The sequence below is a fragment of the Hippopotamus amphibius genome, chromosome 4 (genome assembly GCF_030028045.1).
Source record: "Hippopotamus amphibius kiboko isolate mHipAmp2 chromosome 4, mHipAmp2.hap2, whole genome shotgun sequence".
Lineage (NCBI taxonomy): Eukaryota > Metazoa > Chordata > Mammalia > Artiodactyla > Hippopotamidae > Hippopotamus > Hippopotamus amphibius.
This window is the reverse complement of record NC_080189.1, coordinates 176,403,662-176,425,685: the sequence shown is the minus strand read 5'-3', so window position 1 is coordinate 176,425,685 and position 22,024 is coordinate 176,403,662. Positions and strand designations below refer to the sequence as shown.

The 22,024-nt window shown below is 54.2% G+C and overlaps 1 protein-coding gene across 1 annotated transcript in view; it reads left to right on the top strand.

Moving 5' to 3' along the window:
- The window catches only part of ITPK1 (inositol-tetrakisphosphate 1-kinase), a 159,352-nt gene that overhangs the window by 23,202 nt on the left and 114,126 nt on the right, over nucleotides 1-22,024 (top strand). The window contains exon 3 of the mRNA XM_057732469.1: nucleotides 17,413-17,437. Coding sequence (XP_057588452.1) covers nucleotides 17,413-17,437 — 25 coding nt within the window. The remainder of the gene's footprint in view (nucleotides 1-17,412; nucleotides 17,438-22,024) is intronic.

Genomic DNA, 22,024 nt, shown 5'->3' with positions numbered 1-22,024 from the left:
GGGGGGGGGCTCCGCCTTGTGGGGGCAGGCTTGGGGGGCAGGTCAGGGGGTGTGTGGAACTCTCTGGGGTTTGTCCTTGTGCCTGTGCGGGCATCCGAATCTAATCACAGGATCTAATCACAGCATTGTCAGGAAGACGTCCGGGAAGGCTGACCTTGGTGATCCTGCTCCAGAGGCTTTTAGACCAGAGTTTGGGTGGCTGAGGGAGAGGCTATACATGCAGGAAAGTGTTCTTTTTTTATTTTCAGAGAATGTAAATATATTGATATAGACAATATAGTCCCACGATTCAAATCAAAAGGCAAGAAGGGACTTACAGAGAGAAGGGTCTCATCTTCGCTGTGCCCCTTCACCCCTAGCTTCCCCCTTGAAATTGTTCCTAGTTTTTTATGTTTCCACGCTATTCTAGCAAATGCAGGCAAACACTTGTGCCTACCTATATCCATATTTACCTGAATATATATACATGCATACACACACGCATAGTTATTTATTTGAAAGTCTCGTTGTTTTGACCCATCCCCAGGTCCGGGCAGATCCGAATCCTTGTTCACAGATTTCTGCAGCTCAGGGTCCTCAGCCTCGGCACCGTTGGCAGCTTGGGCTGGACCCTTCTGCTCGCTCGGGGCTGTCCTGTGCATTGTGGGATGTAGCAGCATCCCTGGCCTCCACCCTCTGGGTGCTACCCTTTCCCCCATTGTGACAACCCAACATGTCTCCAGGCATTGCCACGTGTACCCTGGGGCAAAATCCGCTTCCAGTGAGAACCGCCACTAGGCTGGCCTTGATGCCACCCAGCCAGCGGGCGCAGCTCTGGCCTGCTCTGGCTCTGGTGGCCACTCTGATGGCTCATTGTCCTCACATACCAGTCGAGGCCCCCATGGCGGTGTGCTTGTGGGCACTCCACGTGCCTAGTTATCCGCCCTGGCGGTCATGGCTTCCTGTTCCCTTGTTTGGAGACCCTGAATCTGTCCTTTTGTACTTCTCCAAACCTCGATTTTCTCATCTATGAAATGGGGCTGTTATAGCCTTTCCCTTCCTTGGGTGCTGGTGCCGACTGGGAATGCTGGTGTGGTGCCCCCCACTTCCTAGTGCCGGGCTTATCCTGGGTGAGACCTCCCCTTGACCTCAAGCCTCTCTCAGCTCTGGCCCTTGGTTCTTGTGTATAAGAAGGGGGCACCCTAGGAGGCAGAGGGGTGAGAGCTGGAAGGCACCCCTTGAGGGAAGAGGGGAATAGTGGAAGCCAGCTACTCAGCCAGAGCCTATGGCGTTTGTTTGTTTTTTTTGCTTTTTAATAACAGCCATTTATTTTGCTGCCCACTGTTCTGCAGACTGTTATCTAGTGTCTCTTTTCTGCGCTCTCAGCATCCATTCTATAGTGCTTCCCATTTTTGGTCCCTCCGTGATCCATCTGAGAATGAGTGATTTTCTAAAACACAAATCTGATTATACCTTTCTCCTAAATAAAACTGTCTATTCTTTAATGTTATGGCATTTTAAAACCCAGAGTCCTGAAGAGGGTTGTGTGCCAAGGCTGGGGAGGGCCGGGCTGTGGGCTGAGGTTAGAGTGCACGCTGGCTTGGCAGCTTTGCCAGGAGGGGCACACTGAGAAGTTCGCAGCGGCCCCCTCTCCTCCCACCCCCTCCCCCCGCCCAAGCCCAGAAAGCACCCAGGTAGCAAGAGTGTGGAGTTTGGAATCAGGCCAAGCTGGGTTTGCATCCCTGCTCCTCAGCCACTAGCCGAAGGGCTCGTGTAGCCTTCCTGAAGGTCAGTTTCCACGTCTGAGGAGCTGGCAGTGCTGTCCTGAGCTTTAAATGGAAGGGGAAAGCTTGTTGACTGGCTGCCCGAGTGGTCATTCAGTCCTCAGCACGCTGTGAGTTACACTCCATTGTCATGCCTGATTTACAGATGGGAACACTGAGGCACAGAGTAGAGCACCTGGCTGTAGGAGGCATACAGAGACTGAGACTGTCCTTGTTATTATTAACTGGCTACTCTTGGGATTTGAGTGTGAACATCAAAGACCCTAAAGATAGAGAAAGAAAGAAGAAAGATGTGCCTCTTGCCTTCTTGGGGAAGGCCCAGAGCCAGACGTGGAGGGGAACTAGGCTGGTTCTGCGTTGCGTTTCCTGGGCTGGTGCTTTCCCTGGGCAGCTGCAACTGCTTCTTGGGGAGCTGCCTGGCCCTGGTGCCCTTTTTGGCTTTGTTTTCTTTTGTCTGCAGGGTCCTGAATGATCTATGCTGGCGATAAAACGTTCCTCGGGCTGATGCTTTAATCACACTGCAAGGGACACTTGAAATTATATTAGCATTTGGGAAGCTAATTTTAAAGAACGTTTTTCATTCATAATTATATGCAATCAGCAGCCAGTGTTATTGGGGGTTCTCTTTTTCCCTCAGCCAAGAGACCATCTGCTTTTCTATTCCTGCCCCTCCTTCCAGCATGCAGTAGGCCACCTCCCTGGGAGAGGGACCACCAGCCCTTGGCTGCCCGGAGGCCCAAATGAAACCTTTCTTTGGTGACTGGTGGGGCAGGGGGAGAGAGGTGGAGGGTGGTCCAGGCTCTGGCCTGGGCAACTGGATGGGTGGGGGTGTTTGCTTTTCAGATTGAGGCCCAGGTTGGTGGAGAAGGTGACAGAATATGACGCTTTGGTTTGGATGTTGTAGGAGCCAGGATTCTCTGGATGCAAGTGACAGAAAACCCAATTCAGATGAGCTTAAGCAAAAAGAAAATTTCTTGGCTCAGGGGACCAAATGGCACAAAATCAGCCCCCCAGGGCCCCAGACATGCCTCCTGCCCCTCTCGCTCCTCACCTTGGATCAGCCTCCGTGATCTTTACTGAGTTCTTCAACTGCTCTAAACTCCTTTCTGCCTCAGGACCTTTGCATATGCTGTTCCTGCTGCTTCTCAGACTCTTCATCCCCCACCCCCTGGCTGTTCCTCAGCCTTTTGATCTCGGCACAGTCCCCGCTTCTCTGTCAGTCCCTCAAGTGTTCCTTTCAGAACATATCACACCTTGTACTCACTTCAGCTGTTCACTTGTTCACCCTCCCATCTATGCTGTAAGCTCCTTGAGGACAGGAGACCTTTCTGTTGTCTTCACTGTTGTGTGCCCACCATGCTGGGCAATGGTAGGTGCTCAAGAAATAGGCATGAAAGAAATGAATGAGTAAAAGAATGCCTTGGATGGAAAGCAAGCCATCAGGAGGAATTTGACTTAAGAAAACCTTGGCAGAAAAAAGAAAAAGAAAAACAACCTCCTGTCCCCGCCTCCTGCAAATTGGGCCCATTCCTCTCTATCTTGAGTTCTTATCCTGGCAGTTAGGGACATTCCTGGAGAGTCGTCCAGCAGGCTAATGTCCTGAGTCAGGGAAATGTCCCCCCCGCCCCCCAACAAGGATTGGAACAGAGTGGGGTGTGTGCATTGTTCTTAGGTAAGAGGGCACCCGGTTCAGGAGAAGGCACTATTTGCTGGCCCTTCCAGTTGGGCCAGCTGTCTTCCAGTTGTCTCCTTGGGCTCCTCGGCCGCCTTCCTCTTGGGCTGCCTTCTGAGAGGGGCTGTTCGAGCAAGAGGCTTCCAGTACTGGGGATGGTGGGCAGGGGTGGGGGCGTTCCAGCGTGGGCAGGTCGGGGGAGGGCACGGAGCCAGGTGTGCTAGGAGCAGACGGGTGGATGAGGAGGTGGGCCCCTGCTGCAGAGGTCTTGAGCGCTGGGAGGTGGGGCGGGGGCGGTGAGGGAGCCTGCAGGAGTGGGGGACAGGGGGATGAGTCATGCCTTCGGTGTCCAGGGTCACAGGCCGGACCCCTGAGGGGTGGGCAGTTCGGCAGGTTGGCGAGCTGTGGTCCTGGAGCCCTCGGGACGGTGGCCTGTGTGTCTCGGGCGGGGAGGCTGCGCTTTGCCGGCACTGAAGCGTTCGTCCCCTCTGGCTGGACTCGGGGCTTCCTCTTTCTGGTGTTTCTCACTTCTGCCTGGGGCCCCGGCTCTTGGCTTCAGGTTGGCGGCTGCTGTGACACCATGCGTGGGGCTCTTGGAGGGATTTCTTGGGCTGGTTGGGGCCTGTTGCCATGGCTTCCAACTGCAGAGCCTGGCAGGATGGGAGGCTGGGCAGGAAGGAGGTGGGGCTCGTGTCTGCCTGCTGGGAGCGGGCGCTGGGGCTTCAGCGTTCGGCGGCGGGGCCCTGTGAGGCCCCGGGCTCCTTCGTTCCTCCTCGGGAAGCCCAGAGGGCCGATGGCTCCTTCTCATTGGGGTCAGAAACCTTTAGAGGTGGGGAAGGCCTCCTAAGACATCAGCACGACCCCCTTCCCCATGCACCTGCCTCCTCTCAGTGACGCGGGCAGCCGGCCTCTGCTTGAATCCCTCCCACCACGGGGCAGTCCCCACCTGCCTGGATAGCCTTCCTTGGGGAGCTGGCAGCCTCTTCTGCGGTTGAGCCGAAATCTGCTTACTTGTCTCTCCGCTTTGTAGGAAGAATGTTCCTCCTGCTTGGAAAGTGAGGATGTGAGGTTACATTGTGGTCAGAAGGAGCTGTCAACCCCGTGGAGAGGGGAAAACAGGTGTGCCGGCTCCCTTTGCTTCTGGGCCTTGGGTGACCCAGGCGTGTCCTGTCTCCACCCCACAATGGTTTCGGGACCCCTGCGGCCAGTCACAGCTCCTCAGGAAGCCCCTTCTGGGCTGTTGACCTGCAGGCCTCCCAGGGGCCATGGCACCCCTGCTCCAGCCTCTGGGGGTCAGGGGTCTGAGGAAGGATTTCCGTCCAGACTTGGGGCAGTGGTTTGGCGGTGGGGAGGAGAGGCAGGTCTGTCCAGAGCAACTCCTCCTCTGGAAATCCCAGAAGCTTTACCCCAAATAGACCTGGCTGGACCCCCACCCTCACAGGTCACAGGGCCGAGGATGGTCTTTGCTGACAGACCAGACTTCAGACTGTGGTTCTGCTGTGGCTTGTTTGCTGTGAGTCGTTGGGTGAGTTTTCTTTTCTTTTCCCTCCCCTCCCTCCCCTCCCCTGCCCTCCCTCCCTCTCTCTCCCCTTCCTTCCCTTCCTCCTTTCCTGCTTTCCTGCTTTCCTGCTTTCTCAATACACATGTATTTTTTTCATCTTTATTGAGGTATGGTTGACAAATAAAATTGTATATATTTAAAATGTACGGTGTATAGTGTGGTGATTCAATATTCTACATTGTGGAAGGATTAATCGAGTTAATTAACACATCCCCTCACATGTTTACTCCTTCCCTTCCTTTTTTTGGTGAAAACAGTTAAGTTCCACTCAGCACATTTCAGTTATATAATACAGTCACTGTGTTGTACATTAGAGCCTCAGACCATATTCTTCTTACAACTGAAAGTCTGTCTCTTTTAGCAACCTCTCCACATTTCCTCCCCCCACCCCCCCACCGCCCCACCCCCCAGTCCTTGGAAATCACCATTCTATTCTGTTTCTTTGAGTTTGATTTTTTTTTAAAGGTTCCATTTAGAAGTGATACCATGAAGTATCTGTCCTTCTCTCTCTGGGTTTTTCACTTAGCATAGTGTTTGGGTGAGTTTCTTAACCTCCCTAAATGTCCTCACTTGAGAAAAAGGACAGTCGCACCCCGATGCAGCCTTTGAAATGAAAGCTACGTGGCGCTTTTTGCACATCTCATAGGCCCCTCCTGGCCCCCACCTCCTACCCCTGCGTCTTCCTTCATCCCCTTTTTCCTTGAGTGGGGAGTGAGGCGCTCAGGGATTACTGGTGGCGCCACTCATTTGTTTGGGTTGTGTCCAGGCCTTGGGAGCCTTCTCTGAACTTTGAGGGTCTCAGAGGCACCCGATGAAGCCACTGCCTGTTTCTAGAGTTGGGTGCTCAGTGTGTCTGAAGTGGGCAGGGACCAGGGCCGGGTACCCCTGGGCCTGGAAATGGGGTTTCTGCAGCCCCTCCTGGCCCCGGTGTGCCTAGCTGCTGAGCTCAGGCTCTAAATGCCTCTGTTTGGGGAGTGTCTCTTGCAGCTACTTGGTGGCTTGGAGCCGTGGCCTTCCCTGGAGCCAGGTGGCCTTGGAGTGGACGGTGGGAAGCTGCAGGTGGTCTGGGCATCTCATAGGCCTTGAGGTGGCCCCATGGGTCAGGAATATCACCTTTCCCCCAATTTACAACCAAGGCTCCAGGCCTGGGTACCTCTTCCCAGCAGGGACCCCTGTGCCGGTGTTTGGTTATACCCAACGCCCTTTTGGAGTCCTGCGGGTACCGTGGGGGCTGAGCCCCAGCTTCCTCCTTGGTGACTGTCAAGACCCCCAACGAACCTCTGGACAGATCTTATTCTGCCCCCAGCCCACACGTGGACACGTGGAGGGAGTGTCTGAGATTCCAGGAATGTCAGGGCAGCAAGAGCCTTGATGCTGCAATAGAATCCCTCCCCCCAGGTGTCATCAGAACCTGTGAATATGGTCCCTTACATAGCAAAAGGACTTCGCAGATGTGATTAAGGTTGAGTGTCTAGAGATGGGAGACTGTCCTGGGAGGGCCCAGTGTCATCACAAGGGTCCTTGTAAGAGGAGGGTGAGAGGAAGATGTGACAGTGGAAGCAGAGGTCAAAATGATGTGGCCACAAGCCAAGGAATGCAGGCAGCCTCTAGAACTGGAAACGGCAAAGGCATGGTTTCTCCCGAGAGCCTCCAGAAGGAGTGCAGCCCTGGTGACCCATCTTAGACTCCTGACCTCCAGAGCTGCAAGAGAATACATTTGTGTTGTTTTCAGCCCTACTTTGTAGTAATTTGTTACAACAGCAATAGGAAATGAATACAGTGTTCTGATAGATACACCCCTTTTCCGGAACCTATTGGAAGGGACTAGGTCAAGGTCAGAGCCAGGCTCTGCCTGCCTACCCTTAATCACAGACTAATGGATAAGGCTGTTACTTGACTCCCTGGGCCTGCCGTCCCATCCTGATCCTGCAAGTCATTGGGGGTTGGGGAGGTATTTGAATAACATGCTTATGGTTTAAGTTTTCAGAGATTGGAGGTGGGGCTAACCTCACCTTTGCTTTGATGTGACAGCAGCCTTGGTGCTTGTGGCAGAGGGGCCCAGGGAACCCCCGTGCCCAGAGGCCCTGGCGTTGCTCCAGCAACTGACTCCGGCAGCGCCCCTCCTGGCCACCCCTGGGGCTCAGCTCAAGCAGCAGTCTTCAGAAACCATCCCGTGCTCACTGCCATCCCCCAGAGGCTTGCTGTGTTCAAGGGCCACCAGCACCTCTAGGCTGGGCTTGTGGTGTGGGGGGTCCCTCTGTTCCCAGGCCAGCCCTGAGCTGGATGGGAGAGGCCGGCAAATGTTTGACGACAGTCAGAAGGGGAGCCCTGCGCTCCTGTGGTTGGAGGCCCAGCACAGCAGCAGGGCAGAGACCACCCCCCGCCCCGCCACCCCCCCACCGTGGCTCCAAGGACCCTTCAGTTGGCCTTGGATTCCAGCCCTCAGGCCAGGAGGGAGCTTTCAATTGTAAGGGAGTGCTAGCAGCAGATCTGGGTGGATGGAGATATTTAATCTGCTCTGGAATGCAGCCTGTAAAAGAGTGTTGGCACCCCAGAAGCAGGCCTGGGACACACACTTGTGCAGTTATTTTGAGAGCGTATGGTACTTTGAGGGTAGGTGCTAAAAACAAGTCAGACCTTCTTGGGCAGGCTTCTCCTTCTCCCAGTGGGTCCAAAGGACAGAAATATCAGCCCAGGGATTCCTGTCTCCCTTCCTGCTGGAGCTTACCTTATTCATTGGGCTGATGTTAAAATGATTTGGCATTCTTGGAAATAAAAAACTGCTCTGAAGAGAACCGACTGAGTCATTAGCCCTGAGGCAGGCCGACTGACTCCTGGGGCTGAGGGTGGGGGAAAGCGCTGGAACCAACCCTTCCTGATGCCCCTGTGGGTCTTCCGCTCCTACTAACACCCTCTCCCCTGCAATTCAGGGCCCATTTGTAATTATGAGAGGGAAAAATTTTAGCACATGCAAGGGGGTAGTAAAAGACCTAAAAAGAATTTAAAGTAGAGAATTTTTATATTGAAAAGTGGAGGCGTGTCAAGCGCCATTAAGGGAATTTCAACGTTTGTTTTCAGATGAAAAGTCAGGGCGGTTTCCAGTCTGAAATAGTGGTGCTTTGGATGCAGCAGAACACATTCTTGGGTAATCTCCACCCCTGCCTCAGTTTCCCCACCCTGAACGTTGAGGGGTGGGGTTTTAAAGTGCCTGGGCCCCCGTGTTTTCATGTGCCTCTGTAGCGAAGGCCTTTGGACCGTGGCGGTTCAGCTTTCCTCCTGGAGGTGCTGGGAAGGTGAGTCACTAGCTCTGCCTCTCGCCCACATCCTGGGTTCATGAGGAAAAGCCACTTCCAGGGATCCCATGGGCTTGTTCTGGGTCTGAAGGAACATGCTGACTCACGCCACTGCAGGGACCCTCTGGCTCACCTGCCTCCGCCGGGTGGGGCATCTAATATGGGGGAAGGTCTTCAGTTACTGGAGTCGGTGACTGTCCGATCAGGGGAAGGATTTTACACTCTCCCTTACCACCCACCCCCCAAGAAAAGAAAAGACAAGTGCCAGCTTCTAGTTTATCTGGTTCTTTCTTGGAGCTCTCCAGACAGTTCAAATGTTTGTACTGGCTTTAAAATTCTCATCGTATGTTGCCTTTGTGTTGGGCCATTTCGGTTTCTGGTACTGCTAAGGGAAGGAAAATCCAAATTACGAAAGGCGAGTACACCAGGCTGCCGAGGAAGCAGACCGGCAGGGGCACTCAGGAATGGAGTGGAGGCTGGTACCCTCATTCAGGAAGTGCCTGTGAGCACCTGTCAGGTTTGGGGGGGGGGGGGTGTTGGCGGTGGGCACGGGTCACTGGAATCAAGAACAGACCCTCAAACCTCAGGGGCTCATGGCCCGAAGCTGAGCACAGAGCAGTCTTCGTGTCCCATGGCTGTGTGGCTAAAGAGCCATCATGTCTGCCCAGGGAGGGGGCAGGGAACAGCCTCTCAGCAAGTACGATGTTTGAGCTTCCCTTGCCGGCTCAGCAGGAGTTTACCAGAGCAGGCAGGCATCCCGGCAGAGGAAACAGCTTTGTGCAAAGGCACAGAGTTAGGGCAGGCCTGTGTGTTTTTATAGCACAGCGTCTGTCTTGGGGGAGTTTGAGGAAAGAAGGGACTTGTGCTACTCCCCCCACCCCTGACGCCTTGTGTGCTGTGCCTCCAAATGCCTTGTGCTAGGTATTGTGCTAGGAATTTGGGGGTGTCGGCAGAGGGCACAAGCCCTGTTTCCTCAAGGAGTGTTTATCAGTTAGGATAGGCCTGGTTGGGCTGCAATAACAAGCATCCCTGAGAGGTTTGCAACAGCAGGTTTATTTATAGCTCATGCAGAGTCCACTCTGGGCCTGCACGACTCTCTGGGGCTGGCGGCCTCCCTGGGTGGCTCAGCGCTGGTCCTCTGCCTCGCGGCATTTCTCATACTCTCGGCACTGTGTTTGAGATCATTCTTTGTTTTAGGGGCTGTCCTGTGCATTGTAGGGCCTCTGCCTTCTGGATGCCAGGAGCACTTCCCCCAGGTGTGATAATCAAAAATGTCTTTAGATGTTGCTCAATGTCCCCTGGGGGCAAACTTGCTCTGGTTGAGAACCGCTGCTAAGCTGAAGGTCCTCTTTTTTTAAAAATTTTATTTATGTATTTTATTTTTATTATTTATTGGCTGCATTGGGTCTTTGTTGCTGCGCAGGCTTTCTGTAGTTGTGGAGAGCAGGGGCTACTCTTCATTGTGGTGCGCAGGCTTCTTATTGTGGTGGCTTCTCTTGTTGCAGAGTACGGGCTCTAGGTGCACAGGCTTCTGTAGTTTCAGTGCGTGGGCTCAATAGTTGTGGCTTGCGGGCTCTAGAGCGCAGGCTCAGCAGTTGTGGCACACGGGCTTAGTTGCTCCACAGCATGTGGGATCTTCCCAGCCCAGGGCTCGAACCTGTGTCCCCTGTGTTGGCAGGCAGATTCTTCACCACCAGGGAAGCCCTGAAGGTCCTCTTAATAGTTTTTTTCTGGTTCCCAGCCTGGCTTCATAGCCATCCAGCCAGGTTTCTTTCCAGGAGTGCCCCCATGCTCCCACAGTCACTGAGGCCCAGAACGACTAGCTGGAGGGCTGACCACTGGCCGTGGAATGCTTCTACTTGGGAGTGACGTGGGTCACTTCCGTGCACTTTTCCTTGGTCAAAGCAAGCCACGTGGCTGTGCCTAGCCTGATAAGTGTGTGTGTGTGTGTGTGTGTGTGTGTGTGTGTGTGTGCCCAGGAGGCGGAGAACTGTCGTATTGGTGGTCACCATTAATGTCCACTTTACAAGGCCTTAGCTCAGTCGGGGTCAGCAGCACAGAGCCAGGCACCTTCCACATCTGTGTTCCGTGCTGGAGGGTGGGGGCCAAGGAGGGCTTCTAAGGAGCTGGCCTCGAGTGTGGGTTAGGTGGTGATGCCGGTATGGCATTTGGGGCGGTGGGAACAGTGTGTCCCTCTGCTTGCGCTGGTGAGAGAGGAGGCCTGGCCGCCTGTTCGAGGAACCCCGAGTCCTCGGGAGACGGTGCGAGGGCCCTGGCTTCTGCAGGCTGGGGAGGGGCGGGGGCGGGGGGTTTGCCCGCAGGCGTCGTGGTGCTAAAGGGCCTGTTATTCCCCGGCTCCTGAAATCTGGTAATTACCAAGCTGCGCTTCAAATGGCTGGGATGCGAACGTGCCTGGCTTTCCCCTTGTGTAATTGCACACTTCCCGTCTCTAAGTGGTTTTTAGCTCTGGTGCAGGTGCAGCTTCTTTCTTCTTGCCCATTGGCAGGGGGACGCCAGTGTTTCCGGGTCGATCCCCTCTGCTGTGAAATTGCTCCGAGGCGGCCTGGCTGGCCTCCCTCCACAGCGGGGTTATCCTGCCTCTGCTGTGGCCAGCCCTCTGCTGTGCCTGGGTGGGAGGTAAGTGGCTGTGGCTTTGCATATTGTAAGAAAGCAGTTCTTGATGAACCCGAGGGCCCTGCCTTTGGCAAACTTCACTCTTCTTTGGTCTCTGCTCTCGGAGTTCCTGGAATTCTCCCAGCTGTCACGGGACCTTTCTTTCCTTGTTGGTCAGAGGGTACATCTGTCTCGGCATAATCCCCTCTCCCCTGCTGATTCACTGTTGCCTCACTTGCCCGCAGCCCTGGGGTCTCATACCTGCCCTGGAAGGTCTGGAAAGGTCACACCCATTTAACAGATGTGAAAGCTGAGGCCCAGGGCAGCTCAGCCACATGTCCTGTGCCTGCTGCTGGTTTTCGCGGGCCCTGCTCTGCTGAGAGGCAGGCCTGCCGGTGTCCCAAGGTGTCCCTCGTTACCCTTCCTGATGCCACGTCCAGTGACTGAGCCTCAGGTCTTATGTGGCCTCCTCGTGGTTTGGGCTGGTGCCTCTGGATGGTCCTGCCTCCCTGGCTTCTGGGGACCTTGCTCTTTTCTAGCCCTCTTGCTTCCAGTCTTCTTCGCTGGACTCCATTGTTGTCCGGCCTGTCTCCACACCGGGTCATTAGGGGTAATTTTTGTCATCTTCAGGAAATGGGGGCTGCTCTCACTTACTGAGCACCTTCTGTATTAAGCAAGACAGTGGCCAGTGACAGAAACTCAAAATCCACAACTGAAAGTCCAGAGGGGGCGGGTTCTAGGCCGACTGGATTGTGGCCTTGACCTCTGGCAGGAGAGCGCTGGCCTTTTCTCCTGGTGTGGCCTTCTTCTCAAGAGCTTGGCCATGGTGTCCTCTGATGTTTCCGGGATGTGCCCTTTGTGCTGCTGACAGTGCCCCAGGACCTGTCCTGAAAGGCCCCGGGCTGGCCTGGCTCGGGTCCAGCACGCATCCCGCAGCTAAGGGAGGTGCCAGGCCACGTGCCCACCCCTGGAGGGGCTGCAGCCCCTCAGTTCTCTGTTTGCCCATCAGAATCATGTGGGATAGAGGAGGGGCAGTTCAGAGAGGCCGGAAGACAGGGCAGAGCAAAAGTAACAGGCCCTCCGCTCCAGCGTGGGCCCAGCAGCCCTGTGTGGTGGGGTCCTGACAGGTGAGGAAACTGAGGCACGAGGTACAGTTGGGTCTGGTTCCACGTTCTCCTCTTGGGGATGCCTCCCACCTCTTCCACATCTGCCTGCCTCCCACGTGGTTCCTGAACTGTTTGCTCAGCTCAGTGGGGCTTCTAACCACCTCCTAGCACCACTACGGTAAAAAAAAAAATGAAGTTACCGTCTTGCTGTGATGCACCCTCCCTGGTGCTGGGGTGTGTTCTCAGCCTGCTGTGCCCAGACTGTGAGCATCACAGCTAGTTCTGGTTCTTTTGTGACCTTTACTCCTGGCACCAAGACCTGGAGGGGCTGCCCCTGAATGGACAAGCCCCTGCCCCTCCCCGGGCATATCTGGTCCTGCTGCTCCTCAAGTGGCAGGAGTTGCTCCTTGTGGATGAGCAGCTGTTCCACACCTGGCTGCTCCTGAGGACACCTGGGAGCCGGACGAGCCCCGAGTCCCTCTTAGACCCTGCCCTTCGCCTCCTGAATCAGAGTCTTTGGGACTGAACCTTGAATTTAGTATCTTTGACAAGTTCCAGGGGTGATTCTTAGTCATCTGTTCTGGCATTTGGAACGCACTGGCCCGTGGGGTGACATGCTGGGCCCCTGGGCTGTGCCAAGCCTGCATCTTCTATCCACTTCTCATCGCCCCCGCCTGCCCTCCCAGTGGCGCTTATGCTCCCACACTCCCAGACGACTTCTGGGAAGGGGGACACGCCTTGTGTTATTCCTCTTTAACTTCTCCCCAATGTCTGTCTATAGTTACCCTTCAGTTTTTGTTCAAATGGCAAATGTCACCTCCTTCTTGAAGCCTTCTCTGATTGCTCTCTCTTCTCCCCTGAAAAGATGCTCCGTTTTGTAAATAAGCATTTAAAATTCCCTAAGAGGATGCTCTCCTTGGATGTCTGGAGAGGGAGGTCCCTTATGCAAAACGGATCCTCCCTTCATCGGATATCTAGCTTTTGGAAAAGCAGGTTTATATTACGAGTTGTGAGGTAGACCTCTGTCCAAAACTTATGAATCCAACGTTCATCAAGGAAGTGACAGTTTTAGAGCCTGTATTTTCTTAAGGTGCTGGTTTTAAGTAAAATTCTTTAATTAACTTTTATTGTTACTTTTTCTGTAATTTTAGAAGTAGTATCTATGCTCGTTGTCGAAAACTTAGAAACCACCAGAAAATGAAAAGAACCGCACATCACTTTGCTGCTGCAGCTACAGTTAGCACTGCAGTGTGTTCCCTCCTAATCTGTTTCCCAGGTACCCTGGGTTAAATGGACTTAGAATCCCAAGTGGGTGCTCTGATGCGTGACAGTCCAGCAGCTCCTCTTTAAGCAGCACTGGGAAGCTTTTCTAGGTAAATCCTGAGCTCCTCTGCTTCATTTCATCAACTGGTCAATTGACCCATGCCTGCATCAGGCATCTACTTGATGCCAGACCCTGGGAATGCTCTCAACTGTTATTTATTTATTTACTTATTTAAATTTTATTTATTTATTTATTTATTGGCTGCGTTGGGTGTTTGTTGCTGCACTTGGGCTTTCTCTCATTGCGGTGAGCGGGGGCTACTCTTCGTTGTGGTACACGGGCTTCTCATTGCGGTGGCTTCTCGTTTCAGAGCACAGGCTCTAGGCACGTGGGCTTCAGTAATTGTGGCATGTGGGCTCAGTAGTTGTGACTCGAGGGCTCTAGCACACAAGCTCAGTAGTTGTGGCGCATGGGCTTAGCTGCTCCATGGCATGTGGGGTCTTCCCGGCCCATGGCTCGAACCCGTGTCCTCACATTGGCAGGCAGATTTTTAACCACTGCACCACCAGGGAAGCCCGCAACTGTTATTTTTTTTTAAATAATAAATTTCCCTAGTTTTGGGGCATGCATTAGAGGCATCTGGCACAAAATTCAAGAAATGCGTGAGGGTGTACAGTGAAAAGCAAGTCTCCTCACCCCACCTCCCAGCTGTTTTTGCCCTTGCCCTTGACCAGAGGCTGGGCCACAGCTATTTTCCAGTGGTATACTCAGATTCATTCTGCATTTGTACAGGCATGCCTTTTGTGTCCTGGATGTTGTTCTTAACCCAGATAACTGTCTGTTCCCGATAGGGTTTGGACCTTGCTTTCCTGTAGCAGTGTCTTGGAGATAATGAATGCCTCATGGAGCCTGGAGCACGTCATCGTTCTTTTACACTGCTGCATAGTATTCTTTTGAGCGCATGTAGTTCGTTAGTGGCCTCTTTTGGGGGGTTTCGGCACTGCCTGGCTTTTGCTGTCTTGGGCAGTGTGTCCGTTAACACCCGTAGCCTGAAACACATGGCCCGTCCAAGTATGTCTGTGGGTTGGGGTCGAGGAGCTGGGGTTTTTGGGAGCAGTTTACTCAGTTGATGTCGGGTTTGGTTTCTCTTCCCTTCTCCCACTCCCATCTCTCCCTCCTTCACCCCCACCTCCCGCTTCTCCTTTGATGTCATGATTCAGTTTCTGAACTTTCTGGTTAGGGCCAGGTTTCAGGAGCCTGCTGCTTGGGAAATGAAGGTTGTTGGTACCTTTGTTCTGCAGAACTTCCAGGTGCAGGGGGAGCCCCGGCAGCCTTATACCTTATTTTCCTGAGTGAGTGGTGGTGGGGTGCGTGGCATCCCACCACCATAGGGAACGTGGTTTTCCACCCGCCCCTCTAGGCTCCCCGTTACGTCGTGGCCCTGGGGCACGGAGAGCGGGCTTTCCCTCTGGTGCCTCCTGAGTCAGCTGCGCTGTGACTGTGTGGTATGGGGAGCCCGGCAGCAGAGACAGCGCCCGCTATCCTGAGGCTGCCGGGCCTCAGCTTGCCGGTCAGAGTAACGGGCGATCCCCGCAGAAGGGCCGAGAGTGCTCCGCTGGCCTTAGCTCTGCTCACCACAAGGGTGTCTGGTGTGCGTGTGGCTGGATGTGCGTGGACGGGGAGCCGAGCCCCCTCTTTTCTGCCAGAGGCTCAGTTTATCCTGTTCTTGGTGCTCTGAGCTGCAGAGAAACGGCGCTGGCTCCTGGGAGCCCAGCCCCACTTGAGGTTTTCAGTCTGTTCTCAAGACCACTTTTTTTGTTTCTTTTATTTTACGTGTTCCATCTGTTTTCCAAGTTTGAGTCCTGTTTGTTTTTTAGAGTGGGGGGAGGAGGGTGGGAACTGTCTGGGCTGTCTGATGTGGACGGAGTAGAAGTGACTGCAGCCGGCTTCCTCAGGACATGAGAGCCACACGCCGGGGTGATCTGGGTGCCGAGAGAGTTAACTCGCAGGGAGAAGCCAGGCCCGGCCCGGCGCCTGGCACAAGTCCTCTCCACCTGGAGTGGGTCACGTACACATGGGCCTGTCTCCTGCAGGCCGTCTGTCTGTCCCGAGTCTCGGCACTGAGGCTTCCCCCTCAGCCGTTGAAGGTTTCCATGCGGGGCTGGGGCGGGGGCCGGTCAGGGCGAGGAGACAGGCTGAGCCTCACATGGCCAGGCGCAGTCACGTGCCAAGTGACCATGGCAGGCCACCGTCACCGATGCTCCTGCGGGGCCGGGCCGGGCTCGTAATGAGGCAGGGGCTCTGGGGCGTCCACAGGGCTCAGAAATGGATGGTGTGGGTTGTGAGCTGATGCCTGGACGTGGCACGGGTTCCTAGTGACGTCGTCTGTCCCCCTGCCGTGGGCTCTGTGCTGTCATGGGCTGTGCTGTCGTGCCCAGCCCTTCCCCTCATGAAATCATGGAAGCAGATGAGTATCGACTGCCATTCTTTCCAGAACTGCAGAGTAGCTGGGTGACGGTGAGGACCCTGAAAGCATCAGCCACCGTGGTTTTCAGATTGGGTTCCTTGGGGCCTGGGGTCTTGGGAGGTGTTGGGGGTTGAGGGGCGGGCGGCCGGGCACATCCCGCAGTATGGCCTAGTCACCCCTCTGCTGTGTCTTGCTGTGTCACGGGGCGGCCTCCTTGTGAGTTTCCGTTCTGTGCCGCGGTGCTGGGAAGGTGCTGGGAAACGCTTGCTGGAGGAGCTAAGCGACAGGTGTGAGGATTGGCAGGTGTCACCTCCGCTGTGCCGTGGGAGGTGCCGGGCCCGCTCACCGTGTCCCGGAGGTTACCCCGGGGCTTTGTGTTACCTCCTCCCCTAGGTGGTGAGCCCCTTGGGGGCTCGAGCCTTGGCTGTTTCATTCGTATTGTCCCCTGAGGGCCAGGCCGGGCTTAGGAACTGAGCTGCAGCTCGTGTATTGGCGTTCGGGGCGTCTGGATGCCAGGCGGGCACACAGTTAGCGAACTTGCCCCAGACCCTGCTGCAAGGAGGGAGCATGGGCGAGGGAACAACCGGGTCCTGACCACGCCTGGTCACAGCCTCCTCTGAGCATCCGCTGGAGCCCCGCCTCCCTTCTCAGCAAAGTGCACACGGACCTGGCTGTTGGTGTGCCATCTGCTGTCCACACGCACTCCAGCCCCAGGTGACAGCCCTTTGTCGCTTGGGAACCATGGGCTGGGAAGTGGTGCCCCAAGTTCACCCTGTGTGAGCGGGTGGGGAGAGGATGTTGTAAGTCAGGGAAGGCTTCCTGAGAGAGAGTCTGTTGGAGCCGAATCCTGAAGGCTGGGATGGTTGGTGGGGACTGAGGTTTAGAGATGCCAGGCAACCCTGTGTGCCCCGAACTGCTTGCAGTAAGGAATGTGAGTGGGGCAGTCGGCAGGGAGCCCTCGTGTGCTTCTGTGGAGACCCGGACCCCAGTCCCAGGCTGTGTGGGGTGGGATGCGTCAGGGCACGCGTGTGGGACCACGGCGGCCCTGGGCTTGTGGGGGAGCCACGGGGGAGACAGGGTCCAGGCCTGGAAGGGTACTGGCGAGGACCGTGGTAGTTGGACCAGGATCAGAGGGTAGGCAGGGTGTCAGCAGGGGCAGAGATGGCCAGCAGTGGACAAGCAGCTGGGCAGGACTGAAGGGCCTGGGGTCTCGTGCATGTGGGAATGTGGATGGGCTGCAGTGAGACGGGCTGAGGCAGACCTGGGGGTCGGGCCAAGGTGTCAGACCTGACCCGGGAGGGAATGGGGTTGGGTGGTTGGATTAAGGCCATCGGTGATGGGAGGGTCTTGGGGTGATCCAGGCTGGAGCTGTGCCCACGAAGCCTTGGCCCTGGGATTGGCGTGGGGGCCTGCTGGCTGTGCGCAAGGTATGCAGGCTCCAGCCAACTTCCTCTAGGCACCCAGCTCTCTCTTTCAGCCAGAAGGTGGCTTTGAGGACTGGCTCGGAGGTCATAAACCTCCCCCTTGAAAAGAAGGCCATTCTGGGACCGTGGCCTGAGAGGTACAGCTGCAGTCTCCTTGCTGCCCTGCCTCCAGTTGGCTGCAATGAAGTTTCTGGAAGGATGCTTCCTGCCTGCAGGAGTAACCTGTGTTTTCTTTGTTTTTCTCCACAGGAAGCGAGGGATAGAAGTCGTGCAGGTGAGTACAGACCACACCCTCGCCACGGCTCAGCTGGAGGGGCCTTAGCGTTCACCTTTCCCACGGCGCTGAAGAGTCTGGGCGCTTGGTCTCTCTTCACCTGCTCTTGTTTTTAACTTTTCTCCCTGTGGAATCAGCACGATTGCAGGACCTGAGTTGGGGCTGATGGTCTGTCGGGGTTGAGGGATTGTTGCGCTGTGTCGGTGGGGGAGCCCTTGATGGGAATAGGGGTGGGGGTGGGCAGGGTGAGGGGGCGTGGCCACCCAGCCACACGTCCTGCTCCTGGATGCTGCCGTGGTCGTCTCTGCTGTCCTCAGGCTCTGATGAGGGAGCTCCGGCCCCCTGGGCCTCTGCCTCAGCCGTTAACCCTCTGGGGACGCGCCTTCTCCTGCCACGGGCCGTTCTTGTGCTATGGCTAATGTGGTGTCCTCTCCTGCACAGACCACGGCTCCCCCCTGCCCCATGGTGCGTCCCGCTCCCCCCTTTCTGCTCACAGTGACCACATCTGATCTTCCCGATGTGCCCCTGCCCCCTGGAGCATGGACTGAGTTCGTGGGGGCTCCTGACCCCTGTGTTGCCTCACCCTGGATTGGACTTGGGTTAGGAGCTCATTGGCTGGGGATGGAAGGATGGTTGGAGAGGAAGCTCTCCCAGGGCGTGGGGCTTGCCCCGTGGGCCCGAAATAGATGACAAGCTTGGACAGCAGCAGTAGTTCTGGAAGGTTGGATGTGCCTGAGAGTGGGGAGGGGCGGGGGGTCACCCCAGGGGCGCCCTCTGCCCGGCTACATTCGTCCTGGTAGTTACGATGCATGGGGGATGGGAAGGGGGCCACTTCTCTCCCTGTAGACATGAAGATTCCCTCAGCCCTTTGTGAGGGGCAGGCTGTGATGTGTGCACCAGAGGTTACGCTTGCTACCCGGCGGGTGCTTGGTGAGACCTGAGGGCGGCCTGGTTGCGCTTGCTGTCACCCTCAATGTCCCTGTCCAGGGGAGTCTGCCTGTCTGTGCAGCTTGGCTGGTCACCCTTCTTGCACCTGTACCTGCAGAGAGGGTAACCCAGGCCAGGGCTGCATCAGGGCCGATGGGGAGCCTGGCCTTCCGCTAGTATATCTGAGGGAGGGCTTTATAAAGCCTGCTGAGAAGCTCTCAGAGCCCTCCTTGTTAACTTCGGCCCCAGTCCCCCTCCCCACACCTGGCAGGTTCAGCGGGTGGCAGTCTCAAGCCACTCTGCTCCTAGGACCGGGGTGGGGCTGCGCGCCTCTGTCCAGCCACTGTGGTGGCCAGCTGCTGAATTCTTACTCCAGGCCTCCCTCTTCATAACTTGTAGGTTGAACTTGTTATCCCGAGGCTGCAGTTTGTTTTGGGAGAGGAGGTAGTTTCTAGAAGCCTCTGAGCAGCTGCGTATTTTTCATCCTGCTTCATCTTGGCTCTGCAGTTTCATGATCTGCGCTAAGCTTTTCTGTGAACCTCAGTTTCTCCATCCAGCAAAAGGGGCAAGTCTGAAGTGTGCTAAAAAGTATGCTTTCAGCGCTGTTTCTGATTGATTAGTAGTGGGTGCCTGGAGGATTCTAAAAGCCGTGAATGGCTGAGGACAGGGATTGATTGGTAATGCCTGCTAGGGGTCCAGCAGTGGGCAGAGGAAGTGCAGTTGTATCATTCTGGAGCTAGGTGTCTCCTGCTCCAGGGTGCTTTGGCTTAGTTTTGTTTTTTAGTCCTTTTTGGTGGTTGCCTTGGAAGCCCCCAGGTCCTTTGCAGATACTGTTGTACCCACCACCAAAGTCTAGACCCACAGTCGGAGCTATAGTTGGAGGTCACGGGTGAAGGGCCAGGTGCTTCCCTGAGGTTAGCTACAGCCTCCCGTCAGGGTCTGTGAGGAAATTTCTGTTGGGAGCTGTTTCTAGAGGAAATGAATTCACATGCACACAAACAACCACTGCTTAAAAGGTGAAGAAGTATGTTCTACCCCCAATATGTAATTCCTGTTCACACCAGGTCCTAGACTATAACACAGTGGGATGCCACCCCTACCACGGGAAGGGAAGGAGGGGGTGGAGGGAGGGGGCCTTCGAACTTCAGGATGTGAGGGACAACCCAGGGGTCAGTATGTTCGGTTTACATGGCTTCCCGGGAAGAACAAAACCTTTAATCCACTTAGTCTGTGGGTAGAACGGGAAACTGGAGCCATTGTTTTAGAATGTACCAGGCAGAAAAGTTATGAAATCTTTCTTGATGGGTCTGCTGTTCATTTTGGTGATGACTTGGGGGAGGAAGTGGTGGCTGGGGACCAGCATGAAGGCAGGCTGGACGCTTTTCATGCCGGCATCTAAAAATAAAACCCACCACGACGCCTCTCTGTTCACCTCCTCCTGGCATCCCCGAGTGTTTGGAGAACTTGAAATTTCAAGACGTAGAGGCTCTTTGCAAAACTTGGAAACCAAGCACTTAGCTGGATTTTTTCAAAATCAGCTGAGCCTCTGTGCACCAGACCCCAGGCTGGTGGGCCACCAGATGCTGGAGACGGGCGTTTGCCAGTCACTGGGAGGCAGTGATTGAAGAGGATGAGAGTACGCATGCCACCAGCTGCTACCCAGTATTTCCTGTGTCACATGCTCTAGAGGGCATTGTCCCATTTTGTGCAGCCACCCGGTGATGTGAGTGGTGGTTTCACGTCCATTTTAGAGATTAGGAAACTGAGGCTCAGAGTGTTGTGACTTCCCTCAGGGAACTCAGCTTGTCAGCAATAGAGTTGGATTTGAGTGTGGTTGGTTTGTCTCTAAAGCCCATGGTTTTTCTGACCACTGGGTCTCCCCTGCATGTTAATAGACTGCTCTGTTTACTAAATGCTTCCATGACTGTTATTACCTAGGCTTTGGCTACTATTTAAAAAAAGGGTGCTGGGACATAGGGCCAGGAGCCAAGACTGTAAAATGGTGGTGAGACCTGCAGTGTGTCCTGGTCGCAGTTTTTCTTCCTGCCCTTGAATGGCAGGAGTAACGCTGTGAGTGCTAACATTTATTGGGCACTACTGTGTATCAGGCAATAATAGCATTTACTGGAAGGAAGCATTTGTGTGTAACCTCTCCAAGGAGCAGAGTTCCCTGTTGGGGGCGCATTTAAGAAAGTAAGTCTTGCAGATCCTCAGCTTCCTCGTGTTCCCACAAATGATCTGCTTGGGAAGGAGCTTGTAAACCCTCCCCTCAGCCCTCTGCCCATCTCTGCAGAGGCAGTGCGCGTAGTGGGGGGAGCCAGACTGCCTGGGTTCATGTTTCTGGCTGTATGACCTTGGGCCAATTGCCTAACCACCAGGTGCCTCAGGCTCCCCGTCTGTAAAATGGGGATGATAGTGATGCCTGTCCTCTGGGATTGTTGTGAGGCTGAATTGCATTAATTTGGGTAAAGCAGTTGGCACTGTGCCTGGCACAGGAAGCTGGTTATCTACAGGAGAGGCACACACTCTCATTACCTGGTGTGATGACCCTGGGGCGTGCATCCTTCCTGGGTGCCACATGGCTTGTTGTTAGGGTCCTGGGCAGGTGAAGTTGTTCCAGTCCTTTGCTTGCAACAGAACTGAAAGAGGGCCTGATGGAGTTGTCAGCTGATAGAACGTTGAAAATGAGCTTTGATAATAAATTACTCTAGTTCTTGCCATATAATTCTAAAGGGATTCAGAGAATTTGCTGTGGTACCTCTTTCCTTTCCATTTTTTAAATTTATTTGAATAGGTGGTTTCAGCACTGTAATAATTGAAAAATGGAGATAGGATTGATAATAAACTCTGCTCTATTTTAGCAATAGGTAATAGTCATCTCTGCATATGTGAAATAATTTTTAAAAATTGCCATTCATCTCTTCCGAGATGCAATTCTAGTAAGGTTTAATTTTTATGATGATTACTTACACAGATTTATAATATGTTTCTGTTGTATCGATCAGTTATGTACTAATAGTGATTGTAATAATAATTCAACCCAGAGGAAAAATTTTGACACATAGAGCTTTATGGTCACATGAAATTAAAAAATTAAGACATTTATATACTTTTTCTTTTTTTTTTTGCCTGATAGTGTGATGGAATAATCAACGGAAGGCCTTCAAACATGAAATACACTGTTAGTAGAAACATCTCTGAGGGGTGTGGATTGGAAGTTGGAGTTTGAGGAGGCAGAAGGAGCCTTGCTCTCTTCCCAAATGTGTAAAAAGTATCCGATTCTGTAATTTTCAGATGGATGATGGTGGATCTCAAATTGCTATGGTATTTAGATTCCACTGGATCCATTTAAAAGAGAAACAGTAACAGTTTTATTTTGAAATGTTAATATTTACAATATGTTGGAAATTACATCCTCTACAAGTATTTAAACTTAGGATGAGAAGTTTTAGATGTCAGCTTGAAGATGTGCAAATAGATACATAAACATTTATTCTGGGGGGTTTGGTTTGAAGGCCACCGCTTTACCTCGTTTGCTTCCCAGAACCAGGCTGTGAGGCAGACAGCACCTCAGAGGGGACAAGCAGCCGGGCTCTCAGGCCGTCAGAGGCCCTGCTGGGGCTGGGCCACTCGGTCTCTTGGGCTTGTGCATCTGCCAAG